The sequence below is a fragment of the Anomaloglossus baeobatrachus genome, chromosome 3 (assembly GCF_048569485.1).
Source record: "Anomaloglossus baeobatrachus isolate aAnoBae1 chromosome 3, aAnoBae1.hap1, whole genome shotgun sequence".
Taxonomy (NCBI): Eukaryota; Metazoa; Chordata; class Amphibia; order Anura; family Aromobatidae; genus Anomaloglossus; species Anomaloglossus baeobatrachus.
In genome coordinates, this window is record NC_134355.1 from 213,738,597 (window position 1) to 213,757,107 (window position 18,511).

Below are 18,511 nucleotides of genomic sequence, written 5' to 3' on the forward strand. Positions count from 1 at the left end.
TAATTGGGAGACCCAGCACCCGCCCCTGTTTTTTTGTGTACACATGTTGTTCATGTTGAATGGTTTCAGTTCTCCGATATTCCTTCGGATTGAAGTTACTTTAAACCAGTTTTTAATTCTTTTTCCTCCTTCTTGCTTTTGCACCAAAACTGAGGAGCCCGTGGGAGCACGGGGGGTGTATAGGCAGAAGGGGAGGGGCTTAACACTTTTGAGTGTAATACTTTGTGCGGCCTCCGGAGGCATAGCCTATACACCCAATTGTCTGGGTCTCCCAATTAGAGCTAGAAGAAAAGGAATTTACGGTAAGTAAACAAAATTCCCTTCGTCCAGTGGAACTGGCTATTTTTCACCCACCTCAGTCCTCCCCATACTTATTTGTAAACTCATTCTTCTTTGTCAGCCTGACATAATAGCAGAACTTGAAAACTAAGTAGAAAGGAGGACTGAAGAAGGAAAATTCAGCCCATTCATCTGAGGATGTTTTGTTTTCCTTATTACAGCTCTGCTCCATGGCCGAGTAAGGCAATCAGACCACAATGTTGCTTTTCTGAATGTTGAGACATATGTCTCTATCTTTGTTTCTTCAAGCGGCAGCCCATCCGGACTCATAAGGACAGATTACAGTTTAAAATGTCACAGTGGCTATTTTTATCATATTCTCGGAAAACCAGGTTAAAGAGGACCTTTCCCTGAATTTAAATTTAATACTTTAATGAGGAGAATATTTCGTTTTTGCGTCTTCGTTGTTTTCTCTCCTTGTTTCAAGAGCCTTACCGGTGTTCCTTTTCGGTCAACAGAGCCAAATAAGGCCCCTTTCAAACTGCGTTTTGCCTTAAGTTTAGTGGTGCCATCGGGGCATCCGTTTGAACCGCCCCTCCCCCACCCCGCAAAGCATGTTTCGGACGCATGCACCGACCGGGCCATTGACTGTAATGGAGCAGAATGTTAGCGTGTGCTCTGTTTTGTACTATTTTAGGGCACATGCGTATTCTGCAGGTGGACACCACAACGTAGTTGACGTTGGTCAATAGAGTTGAGATCTTGTTTTTTGCACCCAGAGTACTGTAGTGTGTTTTATGTTTTGCTTCATTTCTTAGGCCCTTAGGGAATTTTTAAGCTGCATTTGATCACATGTTTTATATGGCAATACCATTATATTTTTGTATATAGAGAAATTAGGGTTTTACTATGGAGCTCAGCATGTGGTGAAGGTTACAAAAAGATCAAGATGGCAGGTATGGGGCCCGCAGCATGGTTCTAGCTTGAAGTTCCTACACAATGTCTAATAAGTGCTTACAGCACAGAATGTGTAGAAGATGTGAATGGTAATGCCCATTTGTTAGTTTAATAGGCGAATGCTGCAATATAAACCTGTTCTCCAGAATGGTTATTTCATATGGAATACAAGTATTCTATAAAGCAGACCTGTAAGGTGATTGTGGTTTTTATTTATATATTATTTTATTTTATAAATCTTTTGCTTAGTCAGAGATCAATCTTTTTTTTTTTTTTTTTTTTCTTGTATCTGAAAGGTTTTACAGTGTGCGGTTATGTGGCCTTCTCTTGAAGAGCTGCACCTGTCGTCAAACAACATCACTTGCTTAGAAAGGTAAAGTCTTAAATTGAAACTTTGTGGAAATTTACAAGATTGCAGGACATTTACACTGTAATACTTGCTTTGGTGCTTTTATGTTGCAGAATATTATATTTTCTTCCAATTGTTTAGGTTTATCACATTGTTAGTTTGTGTTTAAAGGGTTTATTCACAAAAATCAATATTGTCTCATAACATACACAGAAGAGTTGGTGCTCATTTCTTCTCACATCCCATTCCATTAGCCATGACGTTGGTCTTTGACCGCTGCACAGGAGAGGGAGTATTATCTCTTGATGGCTAAAGTCTGCGACTCTTATGATTACCCTATAATGGCTTGACATCATGTGTATCACGCCGCAACAATAACATTGCGCCAGGCCGGCTAACAGTAAGAAGAGCAGCGGACATCATTACGTAATTGGTGGTATGCCCTCTCCTGTAAAGCAGCAACAGACCACTGTTGGACATGTGAATCAGTTCGCACCAACCGACTGTAGTACACATATATTTATTACTTTGTACCAAAATAACCCATTTTAAAATCTGCAATGTTTTGCACATGCCACCCCCATAAAGATGACCCTTAAGGCTCCATTAACTCTGTAGTTGCCCTTGGAACAGTTCTGGAGTAATCTCAACTCCTGGTCAATCATATGCAGTGCAGTATGGCATCTTACCAGCAAAGTTGTGCTCTGGGATGTGTCTACAAAGGAGCTTCTACTCTGAGGGATGATGTTACAGAAAAGTGTTGCGCTTCCTTCATTACAGTTTTATACTCCTACCAAGAAGCGGTAGGTGTGCTGCTAACTAAGAAGTGATTTACTGCAGGAAAAGGATTTATACAGGGAACTGAGAGAAGTGATATACTTCATATTGTGCTTTGTATAGAGGCTCTGAGAGGATTTACAGTAGGATAGGGTGAAATACAAAGGGCTTAGAGGAGAGATATACTCTAGGATGGGTTAGTATAGAGGGGGTGATAGTTGTGTTTTTTTTGTCTGCTTCTGAGAGACCAGTAATGTGAAACTGCAAGTGGCCATCTGTTGAGACATAAGACAGATTCTCTTTTGCCTTATGTATCAACATAGCAGTATTTGTAACGGTCTTTTTCCTGAAGTGACTTTGCTGGTGGTTTTGCCGTGGTTTTTGCTAGAATATAATTTTAATTTTCCAGGTTTCGTTTTTTTTCCGTTATAATTGAAAACTCCTTGCAAGTTGCTTCATAGTGGATGATGATGTCTTTAAAGCGCTTTGGAGTAAAATAAATTAATAAAAATTTGATAGTGTACACTATGATGATGCAGCATATCTGGCTTGCACAAGTGAAGATCAGGGATTATTACTGTGTGGGAGGGTTAAAGGGGTATTCCCATCTCCAAGATCCTATCCCAATATGTAGTGATTGTGTGGGCAATTTGATATGTGTGGGTGTGTGTTCCACTGCAGGTCCTTGATGCGTTCCACTGCAGGTCCTCCTGTTCGTCATCAGATGTCTTCTTTCTGGTCTCCTTTGGGGGGTGTCTGCTTTCTATACTAAAGTGTCCTTCAGTATTCGTTTAACTTTTTTTAGCTGCATGGATATTTAATTATTGAACCGTGACTACGACTTATTTTTGGGTTAAGAGGCAGAAAATTCATGCTGGGGCTTATTTTCAGAGGTAGGGCTTATTTTCAGGTTAACATGGTATTCTCCCTGGACGTTGACAGCAGAGGAAAAATTGAAAGGTTGCAACACAGGATAGTAGAGATGGTGGATTAGTCCCAATCAAGTTCCAAAGAAATTCAAGCTGACCTGCAGGCTCAGGGTGCGTCAGTGTCAGCGCAAACTAAAATCTTAAATTTGCAGTTCGGAAGAGGCACCCTTCAAATGAGAGGCCTAGAGCAGTTTATAAAAGAATACTGGTCCAAAATTCCAGAGGTGTAAGAAGCTTGTTGATAGTTATAGGAAGCGATTGATTACAGTTATTTATTCCAAAGGGTGTGCAACCAAATATTAAGATGAGGGTGCTAACAATTTTGCCAAATACCAGAACATAGAGAGAGAGAGAGAATGTTTTAAGGCATTTTTATTACTTTCTGCAAAGTCAAAGGTTTACATACACTAAGAGTACTATGCCTTTAAAAAATATGGGACAGCCCATATGATGTCATGTCTTTAGAAGCTTCTGATAGGGTTATTGGAAACATTTCAGTTAATTAGAGACATGGTTATGGATGGATTTTAATGCACACCTGAAACACACTGCTTTGTGTAGCATCATGGGAAAGTCAAAAGAAATCAGCCAAGATCTCAGGTAGAGAATTGTGGACTTGCATAAGTCTGGTTCATCCTTGGGTGCAATTTCCAGATACCTGAAGTCCCTAATTCATCTGTACAAACAATTATGCACAAGTGCAAACAAGATGGGAATGTCCAGTCAACATACCGTTCAGAAAGGAGACTGGTCTGTGAAGATGCTGGCGGAAGCTGGTAAGATTGTGTCATTATCCACAGTGAAACGAGTACTGTATCAACATGGGCTGAAAGGCCGCTCTGCCAGGAAGAAACTATTAGTTCAAAAGAAACACAAAAAAGGCAGATTAATGCTTGCAAATTCACACCGGAACAAAGATCTTAATTTTTTGAAGACATGTGCTGAGGTCTGACAAAACTGAAATTGAACTATTTGGCCATAATAACCATTGTAACGTTTGCAGGAAAAAAGCGCCTAAGAACACCATCCCACTTGTGAAACATGGGGGTGGCAGCATCATGTTGTGGGGTTGTTTTGCTGCAGGAGGGATTGGTGCACTTCACAAAATAGATGGCATCATGAGGAAAGAAGATTGTGTGGCAATACTGAAGCAATATCTGAAGACCTCAACCAGGAACTTAAAGCTTGGGTGGAAATGAGTCTTCCAAATGAACAATAAGCCAAAGCATACTGCCAAACTAGTTACAAAGTGGCTTAAGGATAACAAAAGGGTACTTTACACACTGCGATATCGGTACCGATATCGCTAGCGAACGTACCTGCCTCTGTCGGTTGTGCGTCACAGGCAAATCGCTGCCTGTGACGCACAACATCGCTAACGCCCATCACACGGACTTACCTGCCTAGCGACGTCGCTCTGGCCAGCGATCCGCCTCCTTTCTAAGGGGGCGGTTCGTGCGATGTCACATGGCAGCCGTCCAATAGCAGAGGAGGGGCGGAGATGAGCGGCCGGAACATGCCGCCCACCTCCTTCCTTCCTCATTGCCGTAAGGAGATGTTCATCGCTACTGCGGTGTCACACATAGCGATGTGTGATACCGCAGGAACGAGGAACAATATCGCTACTTACCAGACAATGATTTTTGGTAATTGAACGACCTCTCATATACCAAAGATTGTTGTCTCTTTTGCGATCGTTTAAGGTCGCTCCAGCCTGTCACACGCTGCGATGTCGCTAACCACGCCGGATGTGTGTTACAAACACCGTGACCCCGACCATATATTGTTAGCGATGTCGCAGTGTGTAAATGGCCCTAAAGTCAATGTTTTGCAGTGGCCATAAGAATGCCCTGATCTCAATCCTATTGAAAATTTAAGGGCAAAGCTGAAAAGGCAGGTGTGAGCAAGTCAACCTACAAACATGCTAGCTATGGAGAAGAGTCTGCACGCACAGTAACCAGCTGATACGATAAAGCAGCCATATGAATGTGCGAATGGGACCGATTATTTTCTAAGGAACAGATTTTGGGACCTCAAACTGGCCTACCTGTATCACTAAAGTGAACTCTGAAGCATCATGCTATGTGACTACGTTTCTTTCAAGGAATTTATATTGGGACCCTAGTGTGTTTTTGCCTGTATCATTAAAGTATTTTGAAGCATCAGGCTGTCTATGGAAATAACAGAAATCAAGATACTGGTGGAATTGCGGTAAATCACAGATTTTTTTTTTTTACTATTCAAGGGGTGATCAATGTAAAGATCATTACAGGTCTGTCACCTCTCCTGGAACCAATGACTGTATTTATTATTGTACTATCTGTAACTACTCTGCCAAGAACTGACAGAGCTAAAGGATACTAGAACAAGTGTTACTGTACACCATATTTTATTGTGTGTTTTAAACGACCCCTGACAAACCTCCCACTGGGAGGAGAAACGCGCCAGGTCGAGTAGGGGCATAGGTTAGCAGATTTTCAACCTGAGTACATGGTGTATTTTTTAAAATCCCTACTTATTGGTACCCTAATTGGATCCTGAGACACAGGGATAAATTTCCTATGTTGCTAAGACCTGGACCTTTGAGTGTTCACCATGGACGGATAGGGGTTTGATTTGAAGTAAACATGTAAGGCTCCCTATATTAAAAAACATTTGTGAATTTGTGAATTGATATAATGCAGATATCTGAATAGGTGCCAGGATAATTGAAATAAGGGGGGTACCTTCTATGTGTGTTATTTGGCGTATCTACCGGAAGGTGGGAAACATTTTTTTAACAAAGTTTTTAATCCTAATAGACCTAAAAAGGTTTAGTCCACACGTGCGTATGTGTCTATTGGGATATTGTATGTAAACTTAGTTACAGCTGTGTATAGGTGTGTGTGTGTGTGTGTGTGTGTCTGTGTGTGTGTGTGTGTGGATATATACAGTCATATGAAAAAGTTTGGGCACCCCTATTAATGTTAACCTTTTCTCTTTATAACGATTTGGGTTTTTTGCAACAGCTATTTCAGTTTCATATATCTAATAACTGATGGACTCAATAATATTTCTGGATTGAAATGAGGTTTATTGTACTAACAGAAAATGTGCAATCCGCATTTAAACAAAATTTGACCGGTGCAAAAGTATGGGCACCTCAACATAAAAGGGACATTAATATTTTGTAGATCCTCCTTTTGCAAAAATAACAGCCTCTAGTCGTTTCCTGTAGCTTTTAATGAGTTCCTGGATCCTGGATGAAGGTATATTTGACCATTCCTGTTTACAAAACAATTCCAGTTCAGTTTGATGGTCGCCGAGCATGGACAGCCCGCTTCAAATCATCCCACAGATGTTCAATGATATTCAGGTCTGGGGACTGGGATGGCCATTCCAGAACATTGTAATTGTTCCTCTGTGTGAGTACCTGAGTAGATTTGGAGCAGTGTTTTGGATCATTGTCTTGCTGAAATATCCATCCCCTGCGTAACTTCAACTTCGTCACTGATTCTTGCACATTATTGTCAAGGAGCTGCTGATACTGAGTTGAATCCATGCGACCCTCATCTTTAACAAGATTCCCGCTGCCGGCATTGGCCACACAGCCCCAAAGCATGATGGAACCTCCCACCAAATTTTACTGTGGCTAGCAAGTGCTTTTCTTGGAATGCCGTGTTTGTTTTGCCTCCATGCATAACGTCTTTTTGTATGACCAAACAACTCAATCTTTGTTTCATCAGTCCACAAGACCTTCTTCCAAAATGTAACTGGCTTGTCCAAATGTGCTTTTGCATACCTCAGGTGACTCTGGCGTGCTTGCAGAAACTGCTTCTTTCGCATCACTCTCCCATACAGCTTTGTTATGATCCGGAACCATGGAAGATCACCACGCATCATTGGCAAAAAGGTGAAAAGAGCCTTGGCAACTTATCTGGCCGCCATCCCCTTACTAACCAACACAACTAGAAGTAGCCGAGGGGTGAACTAACATCCTGTGCACCGCGAACCCAGCCGGAGAACTAACTATCCTAAAGGTAGGAAAGATGAATAACTCTCTGCCTCAGAAAATAGACAAGAATAGCAAGCCCCCCACATTCAAAGACTGCGGTGATATAGGAAAAACACAATACACAGGTAGATGACCGGATTAGCAAAAGGTGAGGCCACCGCTGACTAAAATAGGAAAGGACAGGAAAGGGACTTGATGGTAGCCAGAGAAAAACCCTACAAAATACAAACTTCCTGATAGTACAAAAAGGCCCTCAGATCGCTCGATCTGAACTCCGTCCTATACCAGGTGCCCTTGTCATACCAATGAACAGAAAACAAGAATTATAACAAATTCAACAAGCCATAAGCAGATGGACCCAAAGGAGCTATACTCCACACAGAACTGCAGGGAGTTCCTCAACAATCCACTGAGGGGGAAAATCCCTGGAATGAAATAAACTTTAACCAACCACAACAAATGACAAACCCAGATAAACAAAAGAACCAGACAATAAATAAAGAGCAAGCACTTATCTGGGGAAGATGTGGTGTAGAGCAGGATTAAGTAGGCTGAAAATACAAAGTACAACTGACATCCGGCAACAGCCTGCAATCAGACCAGGACTTAAATAAGCAGAGAATTAGGAAAGGAAACACCCACTGCACAACCCACCTGGTCTCTGTCCAAACCCTTCCTGGCCACCAGAGGGAGCCTCCCAGCAGCCAAGACATAACTAACATTCACAACACAGCTTCTTCTTGTGCAACCGATGCACATTGACACCATCTGCAGCAAGATGATGCTGCAGGTCTTTGGAGGTGGTCTGTGGATTGTCCTTGACTGTTCTCACCATTCTTCTTCTCTGCCTTTCTGATCTTTTTCTTGGCCTGCCCCTTCTGGGCTTAACAAGAACTGTACCTGTGTTCTTCCATTTCCTTACTATGTTCCTCACAGTGGAAACTGACAGTTTAAATCTCTGAGACAACTTTTTGTATCCTTCCCCTGAACAACTATGTTGAATAATCTTTGTTTTCAGATCATTTGAGAGTTATTTTGAGGAGCACATGATGCCACTCTTCATAGGAGATTCAAATAGGAGAAGAACTTGCAAGTGGCCACCTTAAATACCTTTTCTCATGATTGGATATACCTACCTATGAAGTTCAAAGCTCAATGAGGTTACAAAACCAATTTAGTGCTTCAGTAAGTCAGTAAAAAGTAGTTAGGAGTGTTCAAATCAAGAAATTGATAAGGGTGCCCATACTTTTGCACCGGTCAAATATTGTTTAAATGCGGATTGCACATTTTCTGTTAGTACAATAAACCTCATTTCAATCCAGAAATATTACTGAGTCCATCAGTTATTAGATATATGAAACTGAAATAGCTGTTGCAAAAACCCAAATTGTTATAAAGAAAAAAGGTTAACATTAATAGGGGTGCCCAAACTTTTTCATATTGACTGTATTTATAATATATAAAGCTCAGTGTGTGTGTGTGTGTGTGTGTGTGTGTGTGTGTGTGTGTGTGTGTGTGTGTGTGTGTGAGGAATCCGCACCGTCGCATTTACAATCATGAAATTTTGCACAGACGCCTCATGTGACCCAGGGAATGTCGTAGACTATGTTTTGACAGGAAAATTTAACCCCATGCTTTAGTTATTCTCCAAAAATTATGCCTCCATTAAACTAAATGGAGCCTGGAACTATTAGTTTTAATAGCAGCTGTGATTGGTTGCTATAGGAACAAAAGACATTGTTAGTATGGTTATGTGTGAGGTAATATGATGTCGGTGGGGAGACTGATAGAGAGAGACAGACAGGGAAAGAGACGGACCTGGGAAAGAGATACAGACAGACAGATCGGGGACAGAGACAGAGCTAGACAGACACAGAGAGACAGACACAGAGATAGAGAGAGAGAGAGAGAGAGAGAGACAGACCGAGACTGGCAGAGAGACAGTTACTACAGCCAGTATTATATTACGTGTGTGTGTATATGTGTGTGTGTGTGTGTATATATATATGTGTGTGTGTGTGTGTGTGTGTGTGTGTATATATGTGTATATATATGTATGTATATACATACATACATACATACACACATACACACATACATACATACACACATACACACATACATACATACAGTGCCTACAAGTAGTATTCAACCCCCTGCAGATTTAGCAGGTTTACACATTCGGAATTAACTTGGCATTGTGACATTTGGACTGTAGATCAGCCTGGAAGTGTGAAATGCACTGCAGCAAAAAAGAATGTTATTTCTTTTTTTTTTATTTTTTTTTTTTTTTTTTTTAAATTGTGAAAAGTTTATTCAGAGGGTCATTTATTATTCAACCCCTCAAACCACAAGAATTCAGTTTGGTTCCCCTAAAGTATTAAGAAGCATTTCAGGCACAAAGAACAATGAGCTTCACATGTTTGGATTAATTATCTCTTTTTCCAGCCTTTTCTGACTAATTAAGACCCTCCCCAAACTTGTGAATAGCACTCATACTTGGTCAACATGGGAAAGACAAAGGAGCATTCCAAGGCCATCAGAGACAAGATCGTGGAGGGTCACAAGGCTGGCAAGGGGTACAAAACCCTTTCCAAGGAGTTGGGCCTACCTGTCTCCACTGTTAGGAGCATCATCCGGAAGTGGAAAGCTTATGGAACTACTGTTAGCCTTCCACGGCCTGGACAGCCTTTGAAAGTTTCCACCCGTGCAGAGGCCAGGCTTGTCCGAAGAGTCAAGGCTAACCCAAGGACAACAAGGAAGGAGCTCCGGGAAGATCTCATGGAAATGGGGACATTGGTTTCAGTCAATACCATAAGTAACGTACTCCACCGCAATGGTCTCCGTTCAAGACGAGCCCGTAAGGTACCTTTTACTTTCAAAGCGTCATGTCAAGGCTCGTCTACAGTTTGCTCATGATCACTTGGAGGACTGTGAGACAGACTGGTTCAAGGTTCTCTGGTCTGATGAGACCAAGATCGAGATCTTTGGTGCCAACCACACACGTGACGTTTGGAGACTGGATGGCACTGCATACGACCCCAAGAATACCATCCCTACAGTCAAGCATGGTGGTGGCAGCATCATGCTGTGGGGCTGTTTCTCAGCCAAGGGGCCTGGCCATCTGGTCCGCATCCATGGGAAGATGGATAGCACGGCCTCCCTGGAGATTTTGGCCAAGAACCTCCGCTTCTCCATCAAGGATCTTAAGATGGGTCGTCATTTCATCTTCCAACAAGACAACGACCCAAAGCACACAGCCAAGAAAACCAAGGCCTGGTTCAAGAGGGAAAAAATCAAGGTGTTGCAGTGGCCTAGTCAGTCTCCTGACCTTAACTCAATTGAAAACTTGTGGAAGGAGCTCAAGATTAAAGTCCACATGAGACACCCAAAGAACCTAGATAACTTGGAGAAGATCTGCATGGAGGAGTGGGCCAAGATAACTCCAGAGACCTGTGCCGGCCTGATCAGGTCTTATAAAAGACGATTATTAGCTGTAATTGCAAACAAGGGTTATTCCACAAAATATTAAACCTAGGGGTTGAATAATAATTGGCCCACACTTTTATGTTGAAAATTTATTAAAATTTAACTGAGCAACATAACTTGTTGGTTTGTAAGATTTATGCATCTGTTAATAAATCCTGCCCTTGTTTGAAGTTTGCAGGCTCTAACTTATTTGCATCTTATCAAACCTGCTAAATCTGCAGGGGGTTGAATACTACTTGTAGGCAGTGTGTGTGTATAATATATATATATATATATATATATTATGTATATGTATGTATGTATGTATGTATGTATATGTGTGTGTGTATATATGTATATATAATATATGTGTGTGTAAATATATATGAGGTATACCATGAGGTGTGGCTCAGCAGTGGCTAATGGCGACAGGTAATCTACCCCCCCTATGATGGGATTTCCTTGGTATTTTTCCTTGGCTTTTCCTGCCTGTGTTTATGCCTTTTAGTGATATGCAAACAGTTAATTATATCATATGATCTGCCTGTAGATCACATTCATCTAAATTACTGCTATACCCATGATGGGGACAGATATTTAGAATGTAACATATACCTTTATCCCTATGTAATCTATTGATTTTCTGTTTGCAAACCCATTTGCTGAGTCTTGTGGTGCCTCGGCACTTTGTTCATTACTCACCCTTGCATGTACTGTTTTTACCATTATCGTTAATAAAAATTCTATATTTTATTATTCTATTGCCCTATCCTGCTATATACTGCCACCCTGCTATATACCCCCATCCTGCTCATAATATACCCCCATTCTGCTATATACCCCCATCCTGCTCATAATATACCCCCATTCTGCTATATACCACCATCCTGCTCATAATATACCCCCATTCTGCTATATACCACCATCCTGCTCATAATATACCCCCATCTTGCTATATAACCCCATCCTGCTATATGTCCTGTATCCTATGGCACAGAAAAAAAATAAACGTTTATACTCCCCTTTCCTCACTCCCTGCAGCATCGATAATCTTCCTGTCTGTGTCAGCAGCAGCAGTGCTGCTGACCTGTGTGGAGCCGTTCCCCTGGAGCATCGCAATGTCCTCCTGTCTGCCGCCTACTGATGTATGGAGACTAGCGATGCACACAGGGATGACGTCATTGCTGTGCTCACCGCTCTCTACACAAATCAGCTGGCCGGCAGACAGGAGGAGATCGCAATGCTGCAGGGGAACGGTGACGGGTGAGTATACCGTACTTATTTACTGCCCCCTGTGCTGATGATGATGCGCGGGGGGCAGTAAATACAGCCGCACAAGAGCACTTCAGGCTGTAGTTGCCAGAGGTGATCATGCGGGCTGGCTGTTCACTATGCGTGCACTTCCCGCCATCATCCCGCCCACCTGTCAGCGCCAGCTTCAGCGCTGAGAGATTATGGGCAGGAGGACGGGCGTGCATATGAAATGAGCGAGCCCATGTGGTCACGGCAGGCGCTGCTACAGACTACTCGTCCCGCCGATGACCTGCTCCACCACAGCATCCTCATTCCCCTAAGGCCTACATTCAGACTAAGACCCAACCCCCACTTTCCCCCAACATTTGGGGGAAAAAAAGTGCATCATATAGTCAGAAAAAATATGGTACTTTATCCCCTACATATGTCCTGTACCTGTCATTTATAGTGTGTAATGTGTATGTGTGTATTATATTGGTGTAATTGACATGTTTGCATTTCTAAATATTGACCTCCCATATCCTAAAGGTGTGTAATATGCGCTGTTAGAATTTCACTCGCCGATTTGAGTGGTTGTCATATGATTGCTTACAAGTGATTTGCAGACTTCTGGTCATCTGCCGAATGACGTCTCTTCTTGTTTCTCTCAACTGAAAATTATAATATTGAGATAAGCAGTAGGAGACGTCATTCGGCAGATGACCCAAAGTTTGCAAATCTCATGTGAGCAATCAGATGACGACCACTCAAATCTGCAAGTGAAATCCTAATAGCGTATTTTACACACCGTGGGGATTCAGCTGGTCAATGCGATTGAGAATGTCAAACACAGGGCGACACCTGTCAGTCTAGGACAGCAGAGTAAGGAGAAGCCGTTGGGCACCAGCCTCCCGGGGTCGTCATCCTGGTGGCATCGTCCCCGTGCAGATATTACATATATGTTTTATTTGAAACGCGGCAGCATCAGAGTAAAATATACACAACTGCAATAATAGAGCCATTGTCTGGTTCCTTCCATCCGGGGGTTGTGCAGGAGAAATCAGCTGTCAGATTCATTATTTTGTGGCAAAATAACATTGAGGTCTCATACTTTACATGGCGTCACTGCCATCTGCACATCACATGCAATGTTTATTGTGGGTATAAAAGCCATTCTATCAATGTAATGTATTGTCAGCAGCTGAGGTGTATGAGATTCTGCAGCAGCTGAGATTATATTTCGAGGTTCTGCAGCAGCTGATGTATAATGGGGTTCTGCAGCAGGTGAAGTATGTCTAATGAGGTTCCACAGCAGCTGAGGTTTGTACAAGGTTCTACAGCAGATAAGGTGTGTATGATGAGGTTCTGCAGCAGCTGGGGTGTGTATGATGAGGTTCTGCTGCAGATAAGGCAGGGCTGTGGAGTCAGAGTCGTGGAGTTGGTATAAAATGGACCGATTCCGACTCCTAAAATATATAAAAAATTGGGTACAGTAGATCAATGCAGAATGTGCTAAATATGTTTTCATAGGAATTTGGGAAAGTTATTAAATGTCCTATAAATGGCTGTTCTATTCTGATCTAAGGCTACATTCACACACAGCATTTTTGCTGCGTTTTTTGAGGATACGTTTGTCAGCGGCAAAAGCAGATCAGCTTTTTAAAAAACCGCATTACCTGAATGGTTTTTGAGCTAATAGATCATGTTTTCAATAGCAAAAGCAGATTAGAAAAATGCCACACAAACTGACATGATCATTCTTTGTGAGAATCTGTTTTTGAGCCCAAAAACGGATCCTCACGAAACGCTGTGTCTGAATGTCCTATCTTAAAACCCATTGCCTTTGCTGGGATGCCCAGAGTCACTGCATTTCACTGAATTATTTTGCCATCAATGTTCGACATGTTTGTGACAAGAAAGAAATGGTTACCAAGACACTGGCAGTAAAAGATAGTGAAGCTCATCAATAGAGTTGAGCGATGTTCGAGGTTCGCCAATTTCATGTTCGAATGATTTTGGGGGGTGCTCGAGTTCGATCTCTAACTTTTTGCTAAAAGCTCGACAGAGTTACATTCAAGAACGGTTCGATCACCAAAAAGCCTAGCTAGTTACTAGCTGGCTTTTCACTGTAATAGTGCGAGTCACTGTGATTTACGCTATTATCAAATTTCAGCGTATAGTGTGCGGGTGGGACGCGGTTTAGATCTGTGCTGCTGCTGCTGAGTGCTGATATAATGCCGATCGCCATTTTTTTTTTTTTCCTAACCGCGCATGCAGTGGGGCGTGCCAGGATGTCAGCCAATAACAGACACACACACACACACAGCTAAGTGGATTTTTGACAGACAAGCAAGGGCATGTGTCATAGGCTGTGCATGTCACATGTCCTTGCCTTATAAGATACGGCCATTTTCCCCGTCGCCGCCATTATCTGCCTTCTGTGTGTGGGTGACAGTCACCGCTCACGCTGCTGCTCCCGCTCCTGCTGTGTGCGCTATAGACATAGTGCAATCTACACCGCGCTGTAGGGATTAGGGACTGCTGGTTATTTCAGCCCTTTTCAGGGCTGATTTCCTGGAGTTCATAGCCATAGCTGCTAGAAAGGTCCATGCAAACGCTGTGTACAGCTTTAGATAACAGCGTCTGCCTACCTCAGCTCAGGAAATTCCTTGCTGCATTTTTTCATTAGCAGGGATAGAAAGTGAGGCTTCCTTTTCTGTCCTGGTACCCACAGAACCCGGGTACTCTACATACCTGCCCAGTTTTGCCACGCTATTTTATTTGCCCAAAGAGCTGACACTTTTTGTGCCATCCTAAAAAAGTGTCTGGAATACTAAGTTAGTGTTCCTTTCCTGTCCTTGTACCCACAGAACCCGGGCACTCGACCCACCTGCCCAGTTTTGCCACGCTATTTTATTTTCAAACTGTGCTGCCACTGTTAGGGGCATACAAAAATTGTCTGGGATAGTCAGTGTTGGTTCTTCAGCTGTCAATAAAGCTAGGCCACCTCTGCATTGTACACAGCTGTTCATTTTTGGTATGCAATTCTAATTGCAAACTGTGCTGCCACTGTTAGGGCCATACTAAAATTGTCTGGGATAGTCCATGTTGTTTCTTCAGCTGTCAATAAAGCTAGGCCACCTCTGCAATCTACACCACCTCTCAATTTTTGCATCCACATTTTAAGTGGCCAATCTTGTCGCTAACAAAATGAGTGGAAAAAGGACATGCTGGTGGAAAGGGGAACAGGCGTGTTGGAAAAGGAAAAAAAGTTTGTCCGTGGGGAAGGTGGGAAAACTACATTAACATCTGCTGAAGATAGGCCATCTTCCAGCAAAAAGTAAGATGTCTACTACTTTCCGTGGACAATCAGATGTGCTAACTTTTTTTATGGAACCTAACAACTGTAACAAAGGTAGATGATGCACAAAAAAAGGAAAACATGCTTGAATGGATCTCAAGTGCTCCAACAAGTGCCCTCTCCTCCACCTCAACTTCAACATCCAAAAAACAACAGTCCTCTGAGTTGTCATCCAATCACACTTGCTTACTCCCAGCTCTCAAGTCTCCACCCACCCTGCAGAGTATGGTGTAACAGAGATGGCTGAGTCTGCAGAGCTGTTCAGTCACACTATAGCCTGGGAATCAGAGGTCTGCTCCCAAGCTACAGTGAGTACAGACCAGGAAATGGTCTGCAGTGATGCCCAGAAGCTTTGTGAGTCAGATTCAGGCCCTGATAACCAAGTTTCAGAGCATAATGTAGACCCTCATTCCCAAACTGTAACACCTGTTGGTGGAGACAATGAGGAATATACTGATGACGATGTGACGCAGATACCAGATTGGGATGCCAACTTAACTATTCAGTCAGGGCAGGAAGAGGTTAGGTCTGAGGGCGAGGGGAGTGCAAACACAATGCTTGATGATGACGTTCTAGATCCCACTTACTGTCAACCCACAGTCAGGCACTCGAGGAGGTCACCAGAGGCGGTGGAGGAGGATGCAACTGACTACGAAGTTACCTTGCGCCTTCCAGGACAGAGTCTGAGTACTGGATGCACGTCTACAACTGCATCCTCAGCCACAACTCTGCCTCTAAGCACAGGTCGGAGTGGCTCTGCAGGTTGCATGGGCTCTAAGCTTTGCCTAGCCTGGTCCTTTTTTGACCTTGCAAAGGATCTCCCAAATCACGTGATCAGTAAACTTTGTCGGCAATCTATAAGTAGAGGCCAAAACCTCACCAGTTTGACAACTTCTTCCATGAATGGTCACATGAATAACAAGCATAAGTCCCAGTGGGAAGCTCACCGTGCTGCAATGCGGCCTAGCGGAGCGGGCCAAACACATTCTGCCCCTTCAAGTTCCTCTGCGCGCTCTTCATCTTCTATGACTGTGGGGACAGCTGTCACACCTGTTTTTCCACGCAGACCTTCCACCACTTTAACCGCAGTTTGCTTGGCAGGTCGTCAGTTGGTTTGGAAGGGGAAACAAGTGCTGGTGTACAGCTCTCTCAGACATCGAGAGCACCAACTTTGGATGAAGGCAACATCATGTCTCCGCCTGCACTTTCCTCACAGACCTGCAGTTTTCCAGGGACACCCTACTCACCACAGTCTCCACACAGCAGCCAGATCTCGGTCCCTCAGATGTGGACAAATAAAAGGCCATTTCCTCTGAGCCATGACAAAGCTATGAGGTTGACTTTATCCCTCTGTAAGCTCTTGGCTACCAAAATGCTGCCTTTCCACCTGGTGGATACAGAGGATTTTAGAGACCTTATGGCCGTCGTAGGGCCCCAGTACCAGATGCCCACTCGCCACTACTTCTCCAAGAGAAGTGTGCCTGCGCTACATCAGCATGTCGCACACAACATCACTGCTTCCTTAAGAAACTCTGTGTGTGACCGAGTGCATTTCACCACCGATACTTGGACCAGTAAGCATGGACAGGGGCATTACATGTCGCTGACTGGGCACTGGGTAACTATGGTGATAGATGGAGAAGGTCAATCCTGTGCGTCAATCCTCTGTATGTCGAAGTTCCTCCACTGCTTCTTCCTCTTCAACCTCGTCTGGGTCCTGCATCTCCACCCCAAGCCTGCCTGGTCAGGCCACCCGCGTTGTAAATGCGCACAAGGAATCACGCACACCTCCTTACTATGCTGGCAGCAGAGCTCAACGGCATCAGGCGGTCTCTACCTTGAAATGTCTTGGAAATAAGAGTCACACAGCGGATGAGTTGTGGTCAGCTCTTGTGAGTTTCGTAAATGGTTGTCTGCACTCAACCTGCAGCCAGGGAAGGCTGTGTGTGACAACGCTGCAAACCTGGGTGCGGCCCTTCGCCGGGGCAAGGTGACACACGTGCCTTGTATGGCTCACGTGTTGAACCTTGTTGTTCAGCAATTTTTAACCCACTATCCCAGCCTAGATGGGCTTCTGCACAGGGCACGATCACTCTCTGCTTACTTCCGCCGTTCAACCGCGCAGCTGACCAACTTGCATCGCTCCAGAAGTCTGTCGGCCTTCCGGTTCATCGCCTGAAATGCGAGGTGGCGACACGCTGGAATTCGACTCTCCACATGTTACAGCGACTGTGGCAGCACCGCCGAGCCCTGGTGCTATACGTTATGACGTATAGCCTGGGCACACGAGATGCAGAGGTGGGGCAGATCACGCTGATGGAGTGGTCTCAGATCAAGGACCTATGCACCCTTCTGCACAGTTTCGACATGGCGACGAATAGGTTTAGTGCTGACAATGCCATTATCAGCATGACAATTCCAGTCATTTACATGCTGGAGCACATGCTAAACACTATTCGGAGTCAGGGGGTGGGACAAGAGGAAGGGGAGGAAGTACAGGAGGATTCATATGCGTAAGGGATACCAACATCTACAAGGTCCAGACGTTCATCATCACCAAGGCGGCAGGCATGGGACGGTGGGGGGAGAGGGATTAACAGGGGCGCATGGTAGCAGACAAAATGTTGAGGAAGATGCAGGAGACCATGAAGAAATGGAGGATAAACGTTCGATGGACATGGAAGACTCAGCAGATGAGGGAGACCTTGGTCAAATTTCGGTTGAATGAGGTTGGGGGGAGATGTCAGAGGAAGAAAGCGTGGTTATCACCTCTACGCCACAAACACATCGAGGGCTTGGTCTGCATGGATGCGCAAGACACATGAGCGCCTTCTTGCTGCACTACCTACAACATGACTCTCAGATTGTCAAAATTAGAAGTGATGATGACTACTGGGTTGCCACACTATTAGATCCCCGGTACAAGTCCAAATTTTGTGACATAATTCCAGCCATAGAAAGGGACGCACGTATGCAGGAGTATCAGCAGAAGCTGTTACTCAATCTTAGCTCGGCTTTTCCACGAAACAACCGTGGTGCACAGAGTGAATCTCCCAGTTGTCACTTGCCAAGCATGGGACTGTCTCGTCATTATCAGTCAAACCGTACCAGCAACACCGTATCTGGTGCTGGTAACAGCAATTTTATGGAATAGTTTCATAATT

General features: G+C 43.8%; 1 protein-coding gene across 6 annotated transcripts in view; it reads left to right on the plus strand.

Annotated features, from left to right (window-relative positions):
* Positions 1-18,511, plus strand: part of TBCE (tubulin folding cofactor E) — a 271,869-nt gene that overhangs the window by 97,783 nt on the left and 155,575 nt on the right. For 5 of the 6 annotated variants that reach the window (XM_075338202.1, XM_075338204.1, XM_075338203.1 and 2 more), the window contains one exon: positions 1,533-1,609. The exons of the other annotated variant lie outside the window; for it this stretch is intronic. In XM_075338202.1, coding sequence (XP_075194317.1) covers positions 1,533-1,609 — 77 coding nt within the window. The remainder of the gene's footprint in view (positions 1-1,532; positions 1,610-18,511) is intronic. 6 annotated transcript variants of the gene reach the window in all.